At 39.1% G+C, this 25528-nt stretch overlaps 1 protein-coding gene across 1 annotated transcript in view; it reads left to right on the forward strand.

The window, feature by feature from the left end:
- The first annotated feature begins 1180 nt into the window (after positions 1–1180).
- The window catches only part of LOC134655067 (nose resistant to fluoxetine protein 6-like), a 35991-nt gene continuing 11643 nt past the window's right edge, over positions 1181–25528 (forward strand). The window contains exons 1-3 of the mRNA XM_063510530.1: positions 1181–1351; positions 13662–13801; positions 20416–20749. Coding sequence (XP_063366600.1) covers positions 1288–1351; positions 13662–13801; positions 20416–20749 — 538 coding nt within the window. The 5' untranslated portion in view covers positions 1181–1287. The remainder of the gene's footprint in view (positions 1352–13661; positions 13802–20415; positions 20750–25528) is intronic.

Here is a 25528-nt window from a genome sequence, read left to right on the forward strand (position 1 = left end):
GGGCTTTGCTCGGAAAACATATAAAAACTCAAACATGCGCGTTTTCCCAGAGATAAGACCTAGCTGGATCGATTTATCGCCCCCGAAAACCCCCATATATTTCATCGAAATCGTTAGAGCCGTTTCCGAGAGCCCCGAAATGTATATATGTATAAATAAATATACATATAAATAAATAAACAAGAACAGGTATTAGTTAGACTGCGTATGCTATCGAAATAGTTGCAGACTTTTCTTGGTCTAACTCTAGTATTTAGCTATAAGTGCTAACGGCGGGGGCCACCGCTTCTCTATACAAACGAAGTCACCATTTTCCTCTCTGGATATTGACAGTATGGAAAATATTTTTACATAAGTAATTTGATGTACATATAATTAACTATCGCTGATTAAATGTCCAATCTCCAGAGCCAACTGAGCGTCATAAACGCGCGTTTTTATATTTGTATTTTATTATTATTATTTTTTGTGATAATTTGTAGTTTTTTGACCGAGCGTTAGTGAAGGTCTCCGTTTCACAGCTTGGGCGAAAATGCAGGTCGCATTTCTCAACAAATTGTTGTGAAATTTTGTGAGCTGGTTCGGTGGGTAGATAGATTTTTTTTGTCGTTTCGTTTTTAGGAAAAAAGCGGAAATTGGCATAATGGCGGAAATTGGCATAAAGGATTTAAGCACCAGTGTGTGTTCGCCAGACACAGCACTGCCGGCCTAGCCAAGGTGACAATCGCTATCGTTACGACAACGAAACGCTTTGTGTCTCTCTGTTACTCTTCCATATTAATTAGTGCGACGCGCTACGGAGCGTAAGCGATGGGCATGTTGGCTACGCGGCTTGGATAGAGATCAGTGGAGAAATGGGGGAGGCCTTTGCCTAGCAGTGGGACACCACAAGCTCTAAACCATCACTACATACTGAAAAACAAAGGCGCTTCCTGCTTTCTGTCCCTATGTATTTACGTTTAGATCTTTAAGACTATTACCTACGCAACGGATTTAGGTGCGGTTTTTTTAAAATAGTGATTCAAGAGGAAGGTTCATGTATAATTTGTTAACCCGTGCGAAGCCGGGCGGGTCGCTAGTAAATAATAAAAAATACACGAAATAATAAAAAAAAACTTGAAATAAACGCACCTGCAAAAACGCAGTGCGTGTCTAAGGCCGCGCAAGTAGATCATAACGTAAGGATAACGCGCGCGACGCTCACTGCGCGCGCCACCCTTGTCCGCGACACATATGACACGCGCCGTTGCACTTTCAACTTTTTTTTAATTTTTACTTTTTTTGAAAATGTGGAAATTTGTGCTGGTGAGCTTGGTTGGACAGTGCGCGGGAGTCATTTATAATTTAAATGGTGAGTTTGAGTTTTTTTTAATAATTCAAAGTGGAAGGCTGTAATAAAGGAAAGTACCTAGGTAAATATAGCCGGTCAAACAACTTTGTCAGTATCAAAAAGGCGCGAAAAAATTAATTATATGGGACGATTACCTTTCGCGCTTAAATTTATTTAAATTTGCCGCTTGTTCTACTGACGGAAATGGCTTGACAGACTATATACTTATTGAATTAATTTTAATTTTGCAATTTATTTTAGTCTGGCAAACCAATTTAATCAGAAGCAGTAGAAAATAAGTTTTTGGCAAAAATGTCTTATTTTTGGTACAAGCTTTTATCGCTGACTGTACTTTTCTAACGACAGACAACTAATACTCATCGAGACAATTCTAAAAACCCCTAACACAATTAGGTTGCGCTGTTTCATCACAGAATTCCTATGGCCACCTCCTGCCTCCATCATCAAATCAGCTCGATAGTACAGCATAATATTGCATTGTCACCCGGCTTACATGTGTATGCAAAATTTCAGCTCAATCGGAAACCGGGAAGTGGGTCAAATTTAACTTGCAAGACTTGATTACAGACCGACAGACAGACAGACAACGGGACAGGTGAAAGTAAATAAAAGCTTGTAAAAATACAATTACACATACCTTTTTTGGGGTAGTACCTAATATGTAAGTAAGTGTGAGAAAATATATTATTTACTAAGGGCCGGTTGCACTTAAATTTTATTGTATGGGAAGTTTCATACTTGACTGCCGAGTGACGTTGATTAGTAGAGAGCGGATTTGAAGTAGCGATCTTAATAATAATATGGATATGACTGGTATAATTTATTATTTTTTTTACACACATTTATGTAATATCATCATAATTTTAGCCCAATATTTACAAAAGCTTCCAAAAAGGTTTTTACTTTTTTGTTCCGATAAGTTGTTATTTTTGTGTGTAGAAAAAATAATAAATTATACCAGTCATAATCCATATTAATATTGAAATCGCTACTTCAAATCCGCTCACTATTGATTAGTCTGTGTGTACTTAAATGCACAAATGGTGCAACTGGCCCTAACTCTTTAATATACCCTGTAAGTTCGTATCGTCGGATATTTTCTGCATAGTGCAAATGCTGCCAGCTTCCTCGGCACAATGTCTAAAGGATCCAATTTGTATTAAGTACCTATTCGTTTTTAGTTTAATTGAAGTTTTACTTTAAGTATATATTATCTTATAACCGGACTAATCCCAATAAGGAACCGGACTAATCTCAATAAGGCCTAGTTTACCCTCTGGGTTGAAAGGTCAGATGGCAGGCGGTTTCGTAACAAACTAGTGCCTATGCCAATTCTTGGGATTATTTGCCAAGCGAACCCCAGTTGTTAGTTGCCAATGAGCCGTGGCAAAATGCTGGGACAACGCGAGGAAGATTATCTTAAATATTAATTGGATTGAAGTTTTCCCAATACACTACAGCAGCGGTCGGCAACCTTTTAGCAGCCAAGGGCCACATAGTAGTTTACGAAGTTGACACGGGCCGCACGCGAAATTTGATAGAAAGAAAATTGAGAGAGGCTATGTCAGGGACACAGGACACAGCCGCAATGGTTTACGTGAAATTTGGGTGTGGATGTCTAATGCAAAAGCCGAAGGCCGAGCTCCATGTAGGGCCGAAGGCCCGAAGCGTCCAGGCTGTCAGCGCTAAACACAGAACAATAGTATGTCTAAATGCAAAGGCCGAAGGCCGAGCTCCGCGTAGGGCCGAAGGCCCGAAGCGTCCAGGATGTCAGTGCTTAAGTCGTAGTAGTAGTCGCTCGGTAGGGTGCCCAGAGGTGCCACCTTTATCAAATTAGGCTTAACCTTTAAAATCGTATTAAAAACGCGAGCGTAGCGAGCGCGAAATTTTTATGATAAAAAAAAATTGAGAGAGGCTAGGGACACAGCCGCAATGGTTTACGTGAAATTTTGGTATAGATATCTAATGCGAAAGCCGAAGGCCGAGCTCCATGTAGGGCCGAAGGCCCGAAGTGTCCAGGCTGTCAGTGCTTAAACACAGAACATTAGTATAAGTGTCTAAATACGAAGGCCGAAGGCCGAGCTTCGCGTAAGGTCGAAGGACCGAAGCATCCAGGATGTCTGTGCCTAACCACAGAACAATGATATCAGTGTCTAAATTCGAAGGCCGAAGGCCGAGCTCCGCGTAGGGCCGAAGGCCCAAAGCGTCCAAGATGTCAGTGCTTAAACACAGAACAATAGTATAAGTGTCTAAGTGCGAAGGCCGAAGGCCGTGCTCCTCGTAGGGCAGAAGGACCGAAGCGTCCAGGCTGTCAGTGCTTAAACACAGTATAACAGTATTAAATGTAGATTAATGTGTGTGCTGGGAGTCCTACAGCACTCAATGAGTTTAGGAACTCCAGAGGGTATGTTGTGACGTTGCCTTCATCCAAGACAGTGTTAATGGATTTAGATATATACTGCCTGTTCACCTTCGATTTCCGTCAATATCCGCGCATGTGTAGGTAAGTACAGACGTACTTCAGTACAGACGTAGTTTGTCAATATTACATACAAAATAGCCAGGGAGGCTCGTGGGCCGCAAGCGACAGGTTCACGGGCCGCATGCGGCCCGCGGGCCGCCGGTTGCCGACCGCTGCACTACAGAATAGGATATTTCAAAAAAGGAGTACACAGTTATAGGTATAGGTATTTAAAAAGCCGGCAACGGGTATGTGACCCTTGCTATAGCACACGTCCATAAGCTACGGTAACCGCTTTCCATGCGGCAGCAGCAGGTAAAACAATCAAAAATAGGTAGTTAAAGAAGAGCAACAATACCGGTCCTATAACCAACAGTCATGTCATGTTTGCAAAACGACAAGTGATAAAAAAACCGGCCAAGTGCGAGTCGAACTCGCGTTCCAAGGATTCCGTACATTAAGTCCGACTCACGCTTGACTGCACATTTCTAATAGGGTTTCTGTCATCTATAGGTAAAGAACAATTTTGTGTATTTTTTTCAAATTTTAGACCCAGTAGTTTCGGAGATAAGGGGGGGGGGGGGGGGGTCATTTTTTGCGTATTTTCTTGAATTACTCCTAAACTGTTTAACCTAAAATTATAAAAAAAAATTGAGATTCTCATAATGAGCTCTTTCATTTGATATGTAATGTAACACGATATAGTTTGAAAAACTTATTTTTAAAATTTTCTCATTAACCCCTCAAAAGTAGTCTCCATATTAAAATTCATTTGTTTACGTTATATGTCCGTCTTTGGGTCACAAACTTACATATGTGTAGGCTGTGACAGACGGAAGACAGACGCACGAGTGATCCTATAAGGGTTCCGTTTTTTCCTTTTGGGCTACGGAACCCTAATAAAACGACGTATGTGACTAATATAACGTTGGAATAAACGCCATTTTGATTCGCGGGCGGGTGGTAATTCCAAGCCGTGTTGTGAGTAAGACATAATAACTGGAATAATTAAGTCTGATTCTTGCGTTTACGCAGAAAATACCATAGCATATTTTATTCCTTTTTGTGCGGATGTCCGTATGTAAACCATTGAGGTATATACGAGGGCTGTTTGATAAGTACCCGTTTATGAAAAAAATTATCAGTTGTTTTTGTTTATATGCATTTATTTTTCTTCATAGTCTCCTTTTAACTCTATACACTTGTTCCACCTATATTCAAGCTTCAATAAATCATCCAAAAAGTATGATTTCGGAAAGTCATTAAAATAGGCCTCTGTGGCGGCAATGACTTCGTCATTTGATCCAAATCGCTTATCACCGAGCCATTTTTTCCATCGCATGGGGTCAAATCTGGAGAATACGGGGGGTGAGGCAATAGGGCGTAGCGTAATTGTGTTAATTTAGCCATCACAACTCTAGACGAATGAGCTGGTGCGTTGTCGTGATGAAACAGTACTTTTTTATTTTTTAAATGGGGTCGTTTGTCCTTCAACACAGCGTCAAATTCATCTAATAAATTGGCATAGTACTGCCCTGTTATCGTTTTCCCCTTTTCTAAGAACTCAATATGTATAATACCCTGCGAATCCCAAAAAACGGTCGCCATGACCTTTCCAGCCGATGGAACGATTTTTGCTATCTTTCGCGCAGGTTCACCCGGTAAAATCCACTGCTTCGACTGCCCTTTCATTTCCGGAGGGTAGTGGTGACCCACGTTTCGTTTACGGTCACGAAACGACGCAGAAACTCCTTCGGGTTACGTTTGAACACGGCCAAACACTGCTCCGAAGTAGTCAGTCGGTTCCGTTTTTGCTCCTCCGTGAGTAAACGCGGCACCCACCTCGCCGATACTGTCTTCATACCCAATTTATCTTCTAATATGTTTTGTACCCGCTCGATTGGAACATTTACAGCATCAACGATTTCTCAAAGTTCAATTCGGCGGTGGGCTAAAACGATATTTTCAATTTTCTTAACCATATCGTCTGTAGTCACCTCAATTTGGCGGCCTGGGCGATCCTCATCAAAGACGGTTGTTCTCCCCCGCTTAAACTCGTTAAACCAGTATCTGACGGTTGTCATAGAAGGAGCACATTCATGGTAAACCGCTTGCATTCTTACTTTTATTTCATCACATGTTTTTCCTTCCAAAAACAAGAATCTAATTACAGACCGATACTGCTCTTTCTCCATTTTCACAATTTTAAGTTCACGCTTTCACTAAATCGCTGTCAAATGAGAAAAAAACAAAAGAATGCTGTTTTTTTTAAAATTTTCCCACCTCTGAAAAATGGCTTAAAACGATTGTATACATATTTTCGGCCCGTGATATTAATACATTTGGAAAACGGGTACTTATCAAACAGCCCTCGTACAAGAGACGACATCTCGAACAAAATGTTTCCGCACCTCAGAGAAGTGCATGCACTTCTTTGCTTTTAGTACGTCACCGACCACTGACGAGATGCCACATCTGTTAAGGATGAATGTAAATATTTAGTGTTAATAAATAAATGAAAAAAAAAAAAAAATTTAGTTTTCAAAGTAAATATTTGGTCGTAGAAAAAGTATTGTATGCAATATTGTTGTTGCTGAGTCAAAAAATACTCGTGGCGTCTTTATTAACAATTTTCGGCTTCGCACGGCTTTGCATGCACTTCTCTAAGGTGCGAAAACATTTTGTTCGAGATGTCGTCTCTTGTACCTATATATACCTCAATGATGTAAACAGCGCGTAAACTAGGGCCAGTCAAAAATAGTTATTTGTACAACAAGTGATCAAAGTTTGATATTTCTTCGAGTGCTTATTTTGAGTCCCGTGCAAGCGAAAGATTCTATAATAGATTCACGAGCGTAGCGAGTGAATCTAATTTAGAATCTTGAGCGTAGTAAGGGACTCAAAAGCGCACGAGATGTAAATAACTTTGATCTCGTGTAGTACACAACATTTTTCACCTCAGCACAGTGAGAACATACCTATTAGACAACTTGAAAAATGTAATCCTTGTTCATCACTTAATACCTGCACTCATGTTTTCTTAAGATATACAAACAATTAAGTTTAATTACCGCAATGGAACACAAAAACAAAACGTAATAATAAATTCCATTAAAATAATATAGAAATAACAAACATTAACTGACACTTCAAACTTTTTCTTCTAAAAAAAATCTTTGTAAGATACGGTCCGAATTGCGGATACGTACTATTTGTCGTACTATGGTAGAAATTCTTAAAAGTAAAATGATTAATTTTGCGTGATGATCTGTGTATTTTTTGAGTTCGTTATTTTAATTGTACAATAAAATACCTAAAATATAGTACTTTATCAGTTTTTATCAAATCTTAAACTTTATTTTTATTTATTAATTATTAAGAATTCATACTCGTACGTGGTTTGGAACGATGCGGTCTGAAGTTTTTCGGGGGTCTATTATAAACCGTGAATATACTGTTGAATGTCGTTTTAACTTTTTTTTGTCTGTTTCTTTTTGCTAACAGTGTGAAAGGGACAGAGATAATAGAACCCAAGTATTTCGAAGTTTTATTAGACCCCGCATGTTGAAATGACATTTGACTATAAAGGTCACTTGAATGTCATTTTGTCTCACTCAGTGAGCAAAATCGCATTTTGCTCACTGTTTTTAAGAATCAAAGTACCCTTGTTCGAGCTGCTGAGGTGAAAAAATAATTTTCGACCCATTTCATACCTTGTCACAGTGACAATCAATATGAAAGTCGTGACCTCATACTATTGTCACTGTGACTATGGACGTAATGGGTCAGAAATTAAATTCCTTGACTGTGCAGGGGTCAGGGAGCCAAGATGCCAATTGTACATTGACAAACGCCAAATGAATAGAATAAATGTAGGTATAGGGATGACAGATTAGGTATGCTACGAAAAGTCACGTGACTGTTTCCATTCATTTAACCTTTTCGACGCCGTGTCAAACACAAAAGCTGTCACGCTGACGGCACGTCACCGAAGTGTCAAAACTGAAATTGAACTTTATGCATATGCACGTAGGTCTATGTTGCTCTGTGATATGTGACCGATTAATCGGTCTTTGGCGTTGACGCTACGGTGCGGATATATCGGTCATTGGCGTCCAAAAGGTTATGTTTCAATTGGCGGATTTGATTTTCTATCAACGACTGTCATCTTGGCTAGGGCCCCTGATGTGGTATCGGAAACATTCCAACGTTGCCAAATTTCCACATGGTTAAATTCGGAATTTTGTCACATTTTTTTAATGTGCATTGAAATTTTTCGATTCCAAGATGAAAGTTTACTTTGTGTCCAAAATGAAACTTTCGAACTTTTTGGGAACATTCCGCTACTTGGCTTGCACATCTGTAGTACAGCAACTGACTTTAATTGTTGAGCCATTTGAGGTTAACCGATATTCGTGATTATTTTGAGCCCTGTTCTCAAAAGCTTGTAACTTGTAATACAAGCGGATGTCACTTTTTGACAGCTTTTGTTAGAAGGGGCTTCCAGGGGGCGCCATAAGCCTTCAGTAAGAAGTGCATATAATATAAGTACTTGGAAAAATTCGACCTATGCCGCTGTGGCCCAGTGGCCGAATGGCACAGGCACCTGCCGCGATAGCAGAGGACGCTGGTTCGATTCCAGCCTTGGGCACTGGAGGCCTTGGTCACTTTTTCTTAGTACCTATATGACATTTATTTAAAAAAGTTTAAGGGCTTTCCACTTGTATTACAAGTTACAAGCTTTTGATAAACGGGGCACAGGTCGCAATAATTATACAGTCAGCAGCAGAAGTTGCTAAGCGGGCGAGGTGTTCAAAATTATCTCGACATGCTCTTATTCTCTTAACAATAAAGTCGCGTCAAGGTAATTTTGAACACCTCGCCCGCTTAGCAATTTCTGCTGCTGACTGTATGCTTTATTTTTCGAATCAGTTTTTGTGCTTTTTTTTTAAACGGTGGAGCCACGGGGATTCGCGAGGTCTACAGCTCAGACAGCCACTAGTAGAATAATTACATAGGTATGTAATTAATTGTTAAGTGTAGTGCAACGTGCAACCATCTGGATCGGAACGCGGTTATGAACCTCGCTTAATACCTAAAGGACACTAATAAAGGAAGTTATTTTACTATAAAGATCGATAAAGTCAGCGCGCCAAGAGTATCTAGGACCCTGTAGCGTTGGTATCTGTACCATGTAACCGGTTAACCCCGGGTTAGTGGGATGGTGCAAGTGGCGCTAAGTATGTAAATAAACCATTTCATTCTTTAGGTACCTAGACTTTTTAAGTATAAGTTTTATACTATTTGTTTTATGTTTATCTAAGTGTTTGTTTTGGTCAAATCTTGGAAGCAAGATCTAAACCAGTTCCCGGTGTAAGTTAGGTTACCCTACCTTTTGAAAATGTTAAAATATGTTTTAGCAGGATGTGTCAGATCAAATAAGGATGTTCTAAAGCCATAAAAAATGTATGAAACCTGTGCTGTTGTGCAACTATTCGGCCGAACGTGCGTCGGGTCTTTAGCGCTGTTTAAACTACTTTGAACATTGAACGAGACCGTGGGAAATATATTTGCTCTTGCCCTTGTTGATCTTTTGGACAAATCTTTTTGGATCTGAGCTAGGACCTTTAATTTAAGCTGGATGTATCGTATAAGCCATTAGCGACTAGCCCCGGCTTCGCGATGTTTACCTATCGACAAGAGAGCGGGATAAATTAAATAAGGAAAAAAAAGGTTACTAATAACAAAATGGTTTTTGAAATAACGACTAAAGTGACGGCATTGCCAAATCCATTTTCCGTTATTTATAGTGAGATAAGAATGCAAACCTTGATTGTTTCTGCTACATATAATATTGTATATTGTCGGACTAAAAACGTGTTGTCCTTTCCCACTACCTATTAAGTAAAAGAGTAATATTTAATACGTATAAATAACAATTTGTTACCATTTACAATTTAAAAATGTTTATAAAGGTAATATTGCCTGATTTTGGCATAATCCGGTTGTCCAAATAATAAAATAAGGGTTCCTTTTATACCTTTTTGGTACGGAACCCCTTAAAATGGGTCTATAAATTTTTACATGATTCAGGGCCGTGAAATAAAACAATTGTACGACATGACAATAAACAACATAAAAAGCTGACTGTGACAGTTTTACATGCTCATTCAATTTTATTATGACCATAAACTTGATCCTTGCTTTACGGTTATTATTATTACAGTATAAAGTAAGTTAATAATTAACTATACAGTGTGTGGCCTGTAACGCGGGCGAATAATTAAAACGTAGATTCTACTCCTCAAACAATAAAACTTTTGTTCAACAACTTTTTGAAATTATGTAGTCTTAAAATTGTCCCTTTTTCAAACAAACTAAATAATATTTTCAATGTACTTTAAATTCCGTCTAATTGACATTGCCCGTCAGTCTTGTCACCGTACAGGCATAATCAATTTTGTAATACATTGCGTGTTCGAATAAATTTTAAGTTATTTTTAAAAGTCGCTGAACAAACATTGTCTAGTTTGAGGAGTAGAATCTACGTTGTAATTTTTGGCCCGTGTTACAGGCCACACACTGTGTAGCATACTTTACCCTGTCACGCTACGATTAGTTACTAGTTTCTGAAATGTCCTCCCTGAACCTCTAGGTTCAAGCGCTTCTAAAGAGGTCACTGAAAAACTATCCAAATTGTCACAAAATGTTGACGACCGGTCTGGTCTAGTGGGTAGTATTCAGGGGCCTGTGAAGCCGATGGTCCTGGGTTCGAATCATATCACCATAAATGAGCTGCTTATCAAGAATTCTAGTTGCTCTACATTTATTCTTGCGAAGAAATGGAAATGTCTAGTTTGGTGAAATTGATATTTATTTTTCTCTTTTTTATAATTTAAAAAATAATAATTACTAAGTTTTTCTAACAAAGAAAAGACTTTCTAAATAACATATGAATTGTATACTGTACAGTCAAATAATTTAATTTCCGACTCATTTCGTACCTTACCACAGTGACAATCAATATGCAAGTCGCTAGAGACGTACCATCATACTTTTGTCACTATAAAGTACAAAGTGAGCCGGAAATTAATCCTGGTCCTGGAAATCTCACTTCCTGGCCAAGGCAAGACGTAAAACTTTAGACAAACCACGGGCGGTAATCCGTAAAGCCCTAGATCGAGTAGATCGCATAATGATCGCACAAACACCTTCGATCTGGAGCATCCACGAATTCACCTCCCTTGTAATGTACTAATATTGACTGTACCAACTTACGAACAAGTTTAGTTTAGTTTATTTATCTCTCTATACAATGTTCATAGTTAATGTAAAGAATACAGAAGCAATTACTTATACTACTTACTTAAGCAGTTAGGTACAAAACAAATAATTCTATTACAATTTATATCATAATATCTGGGTGACCGAGCTTCGCTCGGAAAACATATAAAAACTCGAAAATGCGCGTTTTCCCAGATATAAGACCTAGCTAGATCGATTTTTCGCCCCCGAAAACCCCCGTATAGCAAATTTCATCGAAATCGTTAGAGCCGTTTCCGAGATCCCCGAAATATATATATAAATAAACAAGAATTGCTGGTTTAAAGGTATTAGATAGATAGATAGATTATAGTCTAGGAGTAGTTATATACAATGGTATACAGGGTGCCCAGTAATTAATGGATAACCTTCCAACCACCGACAGGGCACCCTAGGCTGGTCTAGAAAATGCACTTATAGGTCGAGTAAAAGCAACAACTTTATAGTACACATTCGTATTAATCGATGTTGTCAAGTGATCATTTGTCGGCACTAATAAAGATACACACGAGTTCAATACCTTCCAATTTTCAAGGAAGCAATAATCATATGAAAATATCACCAACCGTCATATTAAATACCATTGAATTCACCAGGAAACGAATAACGACTCATTTTAATTCAATATCCAAGTATCCAAAGCTGAAAATAAATTAACATCATCTTTCACTTGCAACTCTTTGTGTTTGTGTTTAAAGAAATAACATCTTGTTCTGACATTTTAATTTAAAGCATCTCGAATTCACTTAGCGATGCGGCGAATGATAATTCTTTTTCATATTTTCACGTCTTGCTAATTGTTAATCGTTGTCCGTAAATGGTGAGCAAATAATAAGCATTACAGTTTCAACACTTTAGCGGACGCGGCGATGGCCGGATGCGATTTATGGCACTAGTTTTTTGACATACGGTATAAGTGTATACTGTAAGGATATGCTACGCACACATGTAAGTGTATAGGCATAACTGTCAACGTTACAAGTTTTTTTGGCGGAATGTAGTTTAATTGGCATTAACTTTGACACCCTCATTACTTCAAAGCGAAACTGCGGAATTTGCGTTTTTGGCTGTTGGCCTTTTTGATAAGTTTGGGGGGATTTCGTCTTTAATGAACGCGTTTGGTACATTATTGTGACCACAATGGCCACTGTTATAAAAACTTTTTTTAAACATTGCGAATGCCAAGGGCTAGTTGTTATTTCGGCACAGTTTCACACGCCGTCTGAGTACTACTAACTGACGTGCAAAGTGTATACTTAGAAATAGAAATAATTTATTTGTCACAAACACAAAAGAGAAAATTATAAAATCATAAAAAGGAGAAAGTGCCACGAAATGGTCTCACCAGCATGTTGCTGGCGACTTCCAGCGCCGATCTTCCGATGAGACCATCCGGTGAAACAATCACGACAGGTAGGTAACAAGAATATTTAAACGTTAGACATGTCGTTCACGAGTGAGTGATTTAAATGAACTATATATAATTTGACTGAACTCACTCACTCTTCAACTCGGTGCAGATTTAACTCGCTCATTTCGCTTAGTAACTCATCAATCTCAGTGTCCCTTGCTCGCTCTTTCCCACTTATGATTCGAATGAGCAGACCGAGCGTGACGAGCGAGTGAGACGATGCGAATAGGTTTCGGAGCGGTTCGGTTGAATTCGGAACGAGTCGGGAAAACATAGCTGGATCGTATCGCGTGATTCGCCATCTTCGTCGCTCTTATGGCGCTGTGTGTATCTGATTCATTGACACTCTCTACTCACTCGTGAACAATTTACTCTACAGATCCACTCAGCGAAATGAACGAAATGAGAGATATAGCTGATCAACCAAATCTTGACAGTAAAAAAAGTCGCGAAATTCAAATTTTCTATGGGACGATATCCCATCGCGCGTACATTTTTCAAATTTGCCGCCTTTTTCTACTGACAAGATCTGCTTGACCAAGTATATATATCACCGCGAGCGAAAGATATAAATCAATCTTTTCAACTCAGTGAAGCGTTTTGCGCATCTCTAGGTATTAAACGTAGCAAGTTATCCTGCAATTGTTAAGACAATTTTAAAATGTCGACTCCTAACCTGTTTTTTCTCAGTAAAGCTCGAGACAACGGAAACTAACTAAATCTGAGTCAAAGGTAATTGATGTAATTGTAGTGCATTTATCGATTATTTATAGTTTTATGCGTCGACCGGTCGACCTCTTGACGTTTGACTGCACTGTCCGTTATGCCCGATACAGACGGACTGCAACCCTACTGCTATTTGTATGGGAACTGCATGCCAACCGCAACGTCGGCGTGCAGTTCCCATACAAGTTGCAGTCGGGTTGCAATCCGTCTGTACCTTGCCTAACGGTTTTCACTCTTTGAACACCACATTTTATCGGAATGGACGCAGTTTGATATTGGGCTGCATCCAAGCTTGCCAGTTGACATGGCGGTCATGGTGTTATAAATAATTTTGTGCCGACCTCAAGTAAATGGGGTAAGGCAAGGATAATGATTTTCTTTGTTTCCAGAAAGCGAGTACAACCGAATGCCAGCGTTATACGCGTTGGATCCGTTCGACACATGTCTATTGGAGCCGGGCGGGACATACTGCTTGGTCGACGCGGATCTACACTCTGGAGGGAAATCAGATCTCATGAGGATGATACGGGTTAATGCTTAGTTTATTTTACCTTAAGTACTGTGTTCCTCCCCTACACGTAAAGTCGACCCCCCCCGTTTAACTTTAGAACCATGGGTCCAAAAAATATGAAAAAAGTCGTAAAAACAGAGCTTAAGAAAGATATTAAATGAAAACTATAGCTAACATGATGACTTTAGTAGTTTTTGAGTTATTACAAAAAGTCTTCTCTTCCTAGTAAAAATTGTACAAAGCGCTGCGAAAGTACTCCCTTTTGCTTGTAATATCCATGAATTCCATGATACTTACTAATAGCCCCCGTTCAGCCTATTCTGACAGAACGGTAACTACGGAACCCTACACTGAGCATGGCCCGACATGCTCTTGGCCAATTTTTTTAAAATTAAATACAACCTTGGATAACGACATTCATAGTCCTTTGTGGCGTATGTCGCATGGCTGCCATAAGACAAGTGGAAATACCCTGCTTCCTAGAATTATGGTGAGTAATTACTAATTACAGCCTAGGCACAATTACGTTTATGCTTAGAATACAAAAGTGGAAAAATGATTGTCTTGGGTGAGACTTGAACTCACGACCTATGGTTCGATACTCGGGTCCCCTTGACCTATCACCTGTGACTCAAAGAGTGCAATACTTGATACCTGTAGATAATTACTATAATAATAGGTTTAAAGTCTCTAAACAAAGCTGATATAGAACTAAGAATATTAGAACAAGGAAATATGTACAACATTTTGTCAAAAACTATTATTGTAGAAGAACAGATACATTTTTGGTCCCAAAAATATACAATGAAATAGAATGGTTAAGAGAGGAAAAGAAATATAGCTTAATGGCAGTAAAGAACAAATAAAAAAAAAACACTTTTACATAAGTTACCTTGACTTTAGTCACCGTGTATTATTGTTATTTTTGCACACAGTATATCTTTTTGTAAAGTTATGTTTTTGTAAAAGGAAAGTGTATCTATTTTCTGAGAATAACTTTAATGTTAAATTTAGGGTAAGCAATAAGCATAGCATGATAGCAACTTAAAAGTAGGTGCATAAAACTGTAAAAATGAGCGCTGACTCGCCTACAAACTGCATGTTAAGCAGTGTACCTTTGAAAATAAAATATGGCAATGGATGAGGTCTTGGTAGCTCAGATGGCAGGTCGCTGGAGTATCGATCCAGAGGCCGTGAGTTCAAGTCTCACCCAAGACAGTATATTTTCCACTTTTAAATTTATTATAAGCATAATAGCATAGTTTGCAGAAGTTTCTGATTGTTAAAAATTACAATTAGGTACGTTTAGCCCGGCAAGACAGAAACGGCAAGAGATAAAGTGAGATTTGAATGATTGTATTTCACTATGGGCCACTTGCACCATCCCACTAACCCGGGGTTAACGGGTTAAACCTGGAGTTACCATGGTTACCAGTACAATATGACACTAGGTTAACGGTTTAACCGGTTAACCCCGGGTTAGAGGGATGGTACAAGTGGCGCTATATGCTGTTTAAATATAAATGAAAACTGACATATTATTTACATTACGGAACTCTGAATGTAGCATAATTGCTTCCTTCCTGATAAATGAAACATTTTTCCTTAATAAGAGAGATAATAAAGAACCTTGAGAATGCGAGTAAAATGAAATTAGCACTGGTTTGTCCGACTGGTTAGTATTTAAAGTGCAACGAACCACGCATTGTGTAGGGTTCCGTATCTTCTGGGCCCGATTCGGATTTTGAGCATCTATTAGATATGTTTTAGACATCACCAAGATAAGATAACGATATGTTTAAGATCTAACCTGTCAAATTTGACATTTGCGCGATTCTGGAGATACTCTTGAACGATTTCCACAAGATATGACTTAGAGATCGATTTCACATCTAATAGATATCTAACTCTATCTAACGTAAAAGTGACATTGGTTGTCCGAATTGCGCTGCAAAAGAGAACTAGTTGAAATCTAAACTATAACGTATCTAGAATGGATCTAGTACGTATCGTCTCTTGTGAATATCTTGAAGTTCGAATACGGCAGTCTTACGGTTCAAAAAGCCATGTAAGTAAATATGTAAATATTCTTTATTGCACAAATAATTGCACATTTTACATACATGTAAAACTACAAAGAAATTTTAACGGGAAGTAGAACCAGGTAACAACAGGCGGTCTTATCGCTAAAAAGCGATCTCTTCCAGACAGCCTTTAGATGTAATTAATTACATTACATACCTACATTTATGTGAATCCCACATACAAATAATAAAAAATAATAATAATAAATAAATATTATAGGGAAAAGGCCAATCAAGGACATTTAGCATCTAAATGTGTGTGTACTGTGTGTTAATTGCATTAAAAAACTCTTTAACATAACTACTTAAGTATACTTAACCCATTGAACGCCAAGCCTATTATATACAAAGCACCATCATAAACCTTATCGGAATGCACGAAGGTTAATACCCTCTTAAGCATGACTCACGCTAGACCGGGCCGTGCCCGGGCCGAGGCGTCCGACATGTAATTTTCTATGACGGCTGATCGGTGATCACGTGGTTTCCATAGAAAACGAAGCTCGGGGAGCTCCGGCCCGGCCCCGGCCCGGTCTAATGTGAGTCATCCTTTAACGTGCACGTCTGTGGACGTGTTACGCGGTCAAGGGGTTAAGTAATGAAAACCCAGCGCAGTGACACAGTATGTGAATCTTCTTCTTCGCGTTGTCCCGGATTTGCCACGGCTCATGGGAGCCTGGGGTCCGCTTGACAACTAATCCCAAGAATTGACGTAGGCACTAGTTTTTACTAAAGCGACTGGCGCCTGACCTTCCAACCCAGAGGGGAAACTAGGCCTTATTGGGATTAGTCCGGTTTCCTTCACCGAAAAGCAACTGGTTAATTATCAAATGATATTTCGTACATACGAGGGGTGTTCAAAATATTCTCGGTATGAGAATGAAAACAAACAAGTACGAAAAGTTTGATATTTTTATTTTTCAATATACTCCCCCCCTATGTTCATACACTTAAAAGATCGATCAATTATTTTTTTTAATCCCTCGTAAAAATATTTTTTATCTTTCGTGTAAAAATGCTCCTCCACTGCCGCCTTCAATGCTTCATCGTCAGAAAATTTATTTCCACGCAGATCCTTTTTAAGATTGGGGAGCAAAAAGAAGTCGCTGAGGGCTAAGTCCGGACTATACGGTGGGTGAGTAACAGTTTTAAACCCACATTCAACAATAGCTGCCTTGGCAATATGAGCAGTATGGACGGGGGCGTTGTCATGCAGAAGCAGAATACCTTTGGTTAACTTTCCTCGCCTCTTTTCTTTAATTACATCGTTTAATTGACGTAGAATGTTAGCGTAGTACTGTCCTGTGATATTTACACCTTTTTCTTTATAATCGATTAGTAATACTCCTTCACAATCCCAAAATATCGTGGCCATGACCTTGCCAGCTGAAGGGATGACCTTGAACTTCTTGGGATGAGCTGAACCCTTAATGTGCCACTGCATGGACTCTTGTTTACTCTCTGGGTCATAATGATGAACCCAGGTTTCATCTCCAGTAACTATTCTTTGCAGCACCTCATCAGGATTTTCACCGCACAGGTCAATAAAATCGGAACAACAAGCTACACGCATGTCTTTTTGAAGCCGAGTCAGCATTCGCGGAACCCATCTTGCACTTACTTTTGACATATTAAGATGGTCATGTATAATATCATGTACGGTACCAATAGAGAGATTGGTTACTTGTGCTATAGATTTTACCTTCACTCGACCATCTTCCAATATAAGTTTTTCCACTTTATCAATATTTTCTTGTGAAGTAGCTACTACAGGCCGGCCATGTCTAGGGTCATCTTCAATACTCTCCCTTCCGCGTTTAAACTCGCTTGACCACTTTTGAATGGTAGATAAAGAAGGAGCAGACTCACGGTAAACACAATCCATTTCCTCTTTTATGGTTTTTTGATTTTTACCCTGTTTTGTCAAGAATTTTATCACGCATCGATGTTCTAATTTAGTTAACATTGTCAATTCGCACATGATGTTCATGTTTGTTCAGCAATTGCAGAAAAACAAAAGACCATCTCGGTTCGAATTATACTTTTTTTTAATGTCAATGAATAAACCTTAGCGGCCAGTAACGAAAGAAATTTTAGAAGAGGTCGTAAGATATCAATACCGAGAATATTTTGAACGCCCCTCGTAAGTTCCGAAAAACTCATTGGTACGAGCCGGGGTTTGAACCCGCGACCTCCGGATTGAAAGTCACACGCTCTTACCGCTAGGCCACCAGCGCCACAGCCACAGTATGTGAATATTGCCCTTAAATGTACGTTAGGTATTCTACAAAATCCTCCTCTTGAATAGTTAACTTCCATATGTAGATAAAATATGTTCTCAAGGTCTGATAAAAACGTAAACAGAATGGGGAAGCATCTAACTATGTAATCACATCGTCCCATGGGCATTATATACATTAGCCTCTGCCCGAGACATCGTCGAATTTTTAGCCATATTGTGCATGTTGCGCTTGGCAATTCCGGGATTAGTGGCCAAGGGGATCCCAGGCTCCCATGAGCCATGGCAAAATGCGTGGACAACGCGAGGAAGATGACGATTGTGCCCAAATATTGTGTGAGGATTTTATTACTAAATATCACAACATTTGGGCCCTGCTGAACATCTTTTACTATAGGACCAATTTTGAAAACTGAAAATAAAATTGCTGTCTCCTAAGTTTCAGCACAGAATAAGTAATAGTACTACCGTACAAAAAGACACTTCCTACAAACCGAAGTTTAACAGCGATTCAAGGTCGAATCATGATATCCCTTTCTAATTTATGGCACTATCCCTTTCGGCTATTTAGGGTTGTCAAAATTCATGTCATTATTTTATCTGTGGTCGTGCACGCAAACTCCTTTGCGTCAAGTTGTGTCAACCCTAGTAATTGCTCGGAGCAATGCTGAGCCAAACGGAGCCGAGTTTGCCCGAAGTCAGGAGTGTCTCTCCACTGGTTTCGGCTGACCAAATGTTTTCTATGGACGATTTCGGAGTTACTTCCATAGTGAAAGTTGACCAGGAACCCGATTTAGATTTAACAATTTGTTACGATGCTGAAGACGACCTTGAAGATGGCTCACGCTGATTGGTGCATGCAAATATTATCAAAAATATAATTACCTACGTACTTACTCATTCACCTAGCTCTCAAAGGGCAAAAAAGCAGCCTGTTTAAGTGGTGTTTAACCGACTTAAAAAAAAGGAGGACGTTATCAATTCGACCGTTTTTTTTGTAAGTATGTATGTTACCACAGAACTCCGTCATATCTGAATCGATTTGGAAAACTATTTTTTTATTTGAATGTACATATATTATAGTTGTTAGTTAAATTACACTTACAGCGTAAGTAGGTATGTGATTGCATCAAATAAATAAACATTTTATCCGTCGTGTACACCTGACATAGGTATATTTTAATTACTATAATTGCTATAACGTCGATCTGGAAAACCCACAAGTGGACGTGGATGTACCAAATAATAACGCTGACATGCAAAAAAGAGCTTGCGTGCATGTATCTTGCAAGGTGCATATTAAGTATAGTCATAGGGACTATTCTGTCCACGACCGTATATTTTATGTATTTCATTGATTTTCAATCACAGGGAAAAAACCATCTGCTTTTGATTGCTTAAACTAAAAGCAATCGCTGCTTTGTCGATAAAATTATCAATTTTGTTCGTTGTTCGAGAAAAACGCTAGTAAACAGAATAGTCCCTCCCTATGCCCGGATTAGCCACATTGACATTACATATTTTTATAGGTTTGTTATATAATGGCTCCTCTACACGATGAGCCATAATACTGGCCCACTAAGATGGGGCAGCGTGTAGAGAGGGTAGTGGTGTCGGATGGCTTATGGCGCGGCGGGATGGTGATGGGATGACGGTGTCGGTTTTTCGTCCGCACATCAAAGTAGTGTGAAGGTGTTGAACACTTGAAGTTAAATCGCGAATATAAATACGAAATACTTTTAATACTTTGTTAGCAGATTAATATGTCTGATCAAGGAACTAGTACCGTTACCTATAATAAATAGTAATTAAGAATGTACATAGCAGCTGTCGTGTATCTGTATGCGTTTGAACTAGGGTTTGCACGACGGATCCGAAATGTATGGGAAGATCCGCGGATCCGGATCCAGATCCGGATCAGGATAATTTCATACATTTCGGATCCGGATTGCAAACCCTAGTTTGAACTGATTGTTTGCCCATAAATTATAGTAAATACCTACTACGTAGTACATTTAATTGCATCTGTGCCACGCTAAGTATATAAGAGGAAGTTATTTTTAGGTAGGTAATAGGTTAAAGTTATAACATCTTATGAAATAAAACTATGTAAACGATATAATTATCGTGTATAATTCATTAAAAATATATATATCCCAAAGTTCCAAACCAGCCTTTTCTAATTTCTAAAATAATTATGTATTCATTAAACCTACCATATAATCCGTTTACATAGTTTTATTTCATGTGTAACTATCGCGGTAACAGAAGACTATATAAAATCTAAAATGTTTTTATTTTATTTTCAGGGTTATTCAGAGCACACAATAAAACACTTCAATCACACACAGATACACAGAGGACTATGTGTTACAAAGACGTGTAAAGATTTCATCCACAATAGAAGATTAAATGAAACACCGGACCTAGAAGAGATCCTTGAGGCATGCCTGAACAGTTCAATATGGAGGGATTACAAATTACACGCCACAGTGAATAGAATACAGTATTGTGACCGGGAAGGTGAGAAAGAGGAGCTGGATACGAGTGACTATGTGGTAGCAGCGGTGTATCTACTGTTGATTGTATGCAATGTGGCCGGAAGCCTCTACGATGTCTATTTATGCGAAATAGATGGCAAAGGTAATGTACATTTTAAGTTGTTAAAATTATAATTCAGTCATACTTATTATATACCGTAATTAAGCTCTCTAACTTTTCTTCCGTGTACACGTCCACAGTTAAAGGCTAATATCTGGGAGACCGAGCTTTGCTCGGAAAACATATAAAATCTCAAAAATGCGCGTTTTCCTAGAGATAAGACCAGCTAGATCGAATTTTCGCCCTCGAAAGCCCCAATATAGCAAATTTCCGAGTTCCCCGAAATATATAAACAAGAATTGGTCGTTTAAAGATAACAATATCTGGGAGACCGAGCTTTGCACGGAAAACATATAAAAACTCAAAAATGCGCGTTTTCCCAGAGATAAAACCTAGCTAGGTCGATTTTTCGCCTCCGAAAACCCCCATATAGCAAATTTGATCGAAATCGTTAGAGCCGTTCCCGAGATCCCCGAAATATATATACATTTTTTTTTAATAGCCCGTTATAGTGTCCCACTGCTGGGCAAAGGCCTCTCCCCTTGATCTCCACAGCTCCCGTTGTTGTGCCGTTTCCGGCCAGTTACTGATGAAGGCGTCTAAGTCGTCCCGCCATCTCTGTCTGGGCCTGCCACGTCCGCGCTTTTTTTGCGGTATCCACTTGGTGGCTATACTAGCCCACCTATCTGGATGCATGCGGCAGACGTGACCCGCCCAGTCCCACTTCAGCCTGGCGGTCTTCTCCCCCACGTCAGCTATGCGTGTTTTGGAGCGCAATGTAGTGTTTCGGATACGACAATGTATCCGAAACATACAATATATACGAGGGGCGTTCAATATATAATGAGAATGAGATGCAAACTCTTTAAATATTAGGAAAGTAAATACTGGCCGGTAAAGCTAATCTACCTAGCTGATTGCCATGAAAAAAAAAACTAACTATTTTTTGTTTAAAAAAAAAAAATACGGCGATTTCTTTGCGATGCTGTTGAGTACGATAGCGAAAATGGAGAAAATTGAACTGCGCGCCGTTATTAAATACTTGTGTTTGAAAAATTTTTCTACGGACCAAGTCAATTTAGATTTACGGGACACTTTAAGGTCTAATGCTCCTCCGTATTCGACAGTTACACGTTGGTGCGCCGAATTTAGACGTGGAAGAACATCGACCATGGATGACCCCCGCTCCGGACGCCCTACTACAGCAGTAACTGAAGAAATTGTGAAAAAAGTCGAAAACTTAGTTTTGGCGGATCGTCGTGTCACGGTTCGTTTTATTGCTGAAAATGTAAAGATTTCAACGGGGAGCGTGCATAATATTTTACATGAACGCTTGGGTATGAAAAAGGTATCAGCGCGTTGGGTACCCAGAATGCTTACTGACACGCAAAAACAAACTAGAGTCGAGATTTGTCAAGAAGCTTTGGACCTGATACAGCAAGACCGGGAACTTTTTTTGGCGCGATTTATAACAATGGACGAAACATGGCTCCATCATTACGACCCTGAAACGAAACTGCAGTCTATGACATGGAAAAGGCCATCATCTCCAACTCCGAAGAAATTCAAGGTGGGCCCATCTGCCGATAAGGTCATGGGCTCTGTTTTTTGGGATGGTAAAGGGGTCGTAGTGATTGAGTATCTCGAGCATGGAGCCACTATTACGGGCTCTTTATATGCCAAACAAATAGCAACATTGCGCAATGAGATCCGTGAAAAACGGCGAGGTAAACTCTCGAAAATTGTGTTGTTCCATCAGGACAATGCACCGGCACACAAGTCCGCCGTTGCAATGGCTGCAATACGTGATGCTGGGTTCGATATCCTTAAGCATCCTCCGTATTCACCAGACCTCGCCCCTAGTGATTTCTACCTATTTCTGAGATTGAAGAAATACCTAAGAGGCAAGAAATTTGAAGACGACGACGCGGTAGTCGCTGCAGTACAAGATTTTTTAAGTACTCAAGATAAAACCTTTTTTAGAAATAGAATATTAAGTTTAGAAAAAAGATATACTAAGTGTATTATGCTAAAAGGTGACTATGTCGAAAAATAAAATAACATTTAATAAAAGTTGTATATAACATACTCATTCTCACTTTTTATTGAACGCCCCTCGTATATACATATGAATAAATATACAAATAAATAAATATGCATGTATTGCTCGTTTAAAGGTATTAGATAAAGCCTAATTTTCTGATTGAACCAGTGGATTGAACCCATCCAATATGTACGTGGGCGTTTTTTTTGTCCCCTACACTTTTTTTTCAAATTTGGGATTTATTATGTTATTTCTACTCAGAATCACGAGCTCTTTCTATCCTAATAGGAGAAAAAAAGTCCCCTAAGGTTTTTATTTCCATTCCGTCACCATTTTTCATAGACTTTGTATGGCGATCGCGCAATGGAAAGATCGAAAAATGTATGGAAATTTTGGAACACTTTTTTTCTCCTATTAGGATAGAAACAGCTCGTGATTCTGAGTAGAAATAACATAAAAAATCCCAATTTTGAAAAAAAAAGTGTAGGGGACAACAAAAAAAAAACGCCCACTGTGCACATGGCATTACACGAGAATGTCGCGTACGAAAAAAAGAATCGCTTATAAATATTAAATATCTCATGATTTGGCTAACAAATTGGCTCTATACATATTTTTGAGCGTTACATATTTGATTGAGGTAGCTGCGATTAAACGCAAAGGCATTATTTCGTAAACGACATTCTCGTTGAATGCCCCAAATGCGGTTATGGATTCAATCGGGAACATAATTCAGATAATCCGGAGCCTAAATCTGATGTTGGTAGACTCGTTCATAGAAATTTATTCGTACGTAGTATAACATGATGTTGATGATTACGACATTAATATTGTAAACTCGCCTGCCGCGCTGTTATAGCGCCTAAATAAAAGGTTAGTACAGCAGTCACGTTGAGGCAGTTATGCCGCGGGAACACAGTTGGCAGCAGATATGAGGTGAAAGTTACATTTAATGCATTCATATAGGTACAGAATATGAAAGAGTAAACTCAGAGCTAAAAAGGTTCGAAAAATATATTTTCTGGGTCCCTATTCGAGATGAACAACTGTCAGATTTCTCGTCTACTTCAATTCAACAGTTGATTGAATCGCATATTATGTTCATCAACTGCGGATAATATCATTTAGTACAGCCAATATAAGTCAACAAAAAGTAACTTTGTTTTATTACTACTTTAAGGTTTATAATAGTTTCGTTTGGTTGTGACCTAAAGTGTCATTCAATAGAACTTGCTAACTATGTAAACAAACCGCCATACTAAAATTGACACTGAATGTCAAATTACTAGTAACTTTTGTTTACATAGTTAGCAAGTTCTATTGAATGACACTTTAACTGTGGATTGAGCTAATGTCAAATTTTGACACAGGATTGTTCCGATTCAACGAGAGTTCAACACGATTTATCAAACTTCGCTTGTCGAATACCCAAAGAGTAGTATAATATATAGACGAATATCCCTGCTGGTTCGTGTCAAATAAGTTTTTGTCAAAAAAATCTTTTTGGGTACAAGTTTTTATATCGCCTTTCACGTTTCGTTCATTCCATTCGTGGCAGCTTTCGTGATACGACCAGTACAGTCACCTGCAATAATATGTTACACAACGAAGGCCGCAAAAATATCTGACATCTTATTTGTAGAGCCATAAGAGTGTGTCACATATTATTGCAGGTGAGTGTACTCAAAATCACAATTTCAATCACTTCGCACCAATCACCGCGTGAGCGAATGTCAAGGTTGTATTATAAGAATATCAAAACCCTAACGGAATAGAATAGAATAGAGAGCGTTTATTCGTGACAAAAAATAAAATAAAACAACAATAATGACCCCCGTTCTAAGTCATGGCTTGTCCAACAGGTCTCCATCGCCATACAGCGGGGTAACGCTGCTAGTGTGATGGGGACCTTTGAACCCGGCATGGCTCAGAACGGGTTTTAGTTTCTTAAGTTTTGTACATGCATAAATTGTATTCCTATCCTATTGTAGAAATGATATTAAACCTAAACCCTAACAAGTTGTCAAATCAGAATCGGCCTCTAGAATTTGATTTAACATAATTGTGAACGGATGTAGTAAATGTACATTGCAATTGACCACAATCATCTATTGTGTACGTTTAATTAGAATGAACTTGTAAGTCGTAAATTTTAATAAATGGTATAATATAGTACATACTTACTTGTGAATGTTTTTAATTTAAGGTCTCTGCCCACTACACCGTATCATACCATGATCGTGCTATGAACGTGTCAGGCATGGAATGTAACGCGACACGGACTACTATGCCCACTACACCGTGTCCACATCTTTTCATATCCTTGCATAACGGGTTTAGTGACCGTAGTAACTGCGTATCATCCCCATAGCATCCGCCTATAATCCCCGTAGCATCCGCGTTTCATCCCCTTAGTACCCGAGTTTTATTCGCGAGAGCCAGACTCATCAGAAAGAGCGAGCGAATAGTTATCACACTGGCAAGAGCGAGTAACAGATACGGCAACGCGTTTATACCGGGCTTAAAACGATCACCATACACGGTCTTAACCCGTATGCTCACCGTTTCGCCGCCTGCACGCACCGTTCCGGCAGCGTTGCGTACCGGCAAAATATCCTCGCCGACAATTTTTGACGCTCCGTGCATGGCACGCTACGGGTATGGTCGGTGACGGAACGGGCTGACACGTTCCTACTACGGTCATGGTATGATACGGTGTAGTGGGCAGAGACCTTTATGATCGTCTTTATCTCTTTGACCCTATGTCTAGCAACTAT

Source organism: Cydia amplana, chromosome 16 (assembly GCF_948474715.1).
Source record: "Cydia amplana chromosome 16, ilCydAmpl1.1, whole genome shotgun sequence".
Lineage (NCBI taxonomy): Eukaryota > Metazoa > Arthropoda > Insecta > Lepidoptera > Tortricidae > Cydia > Cydia amplana.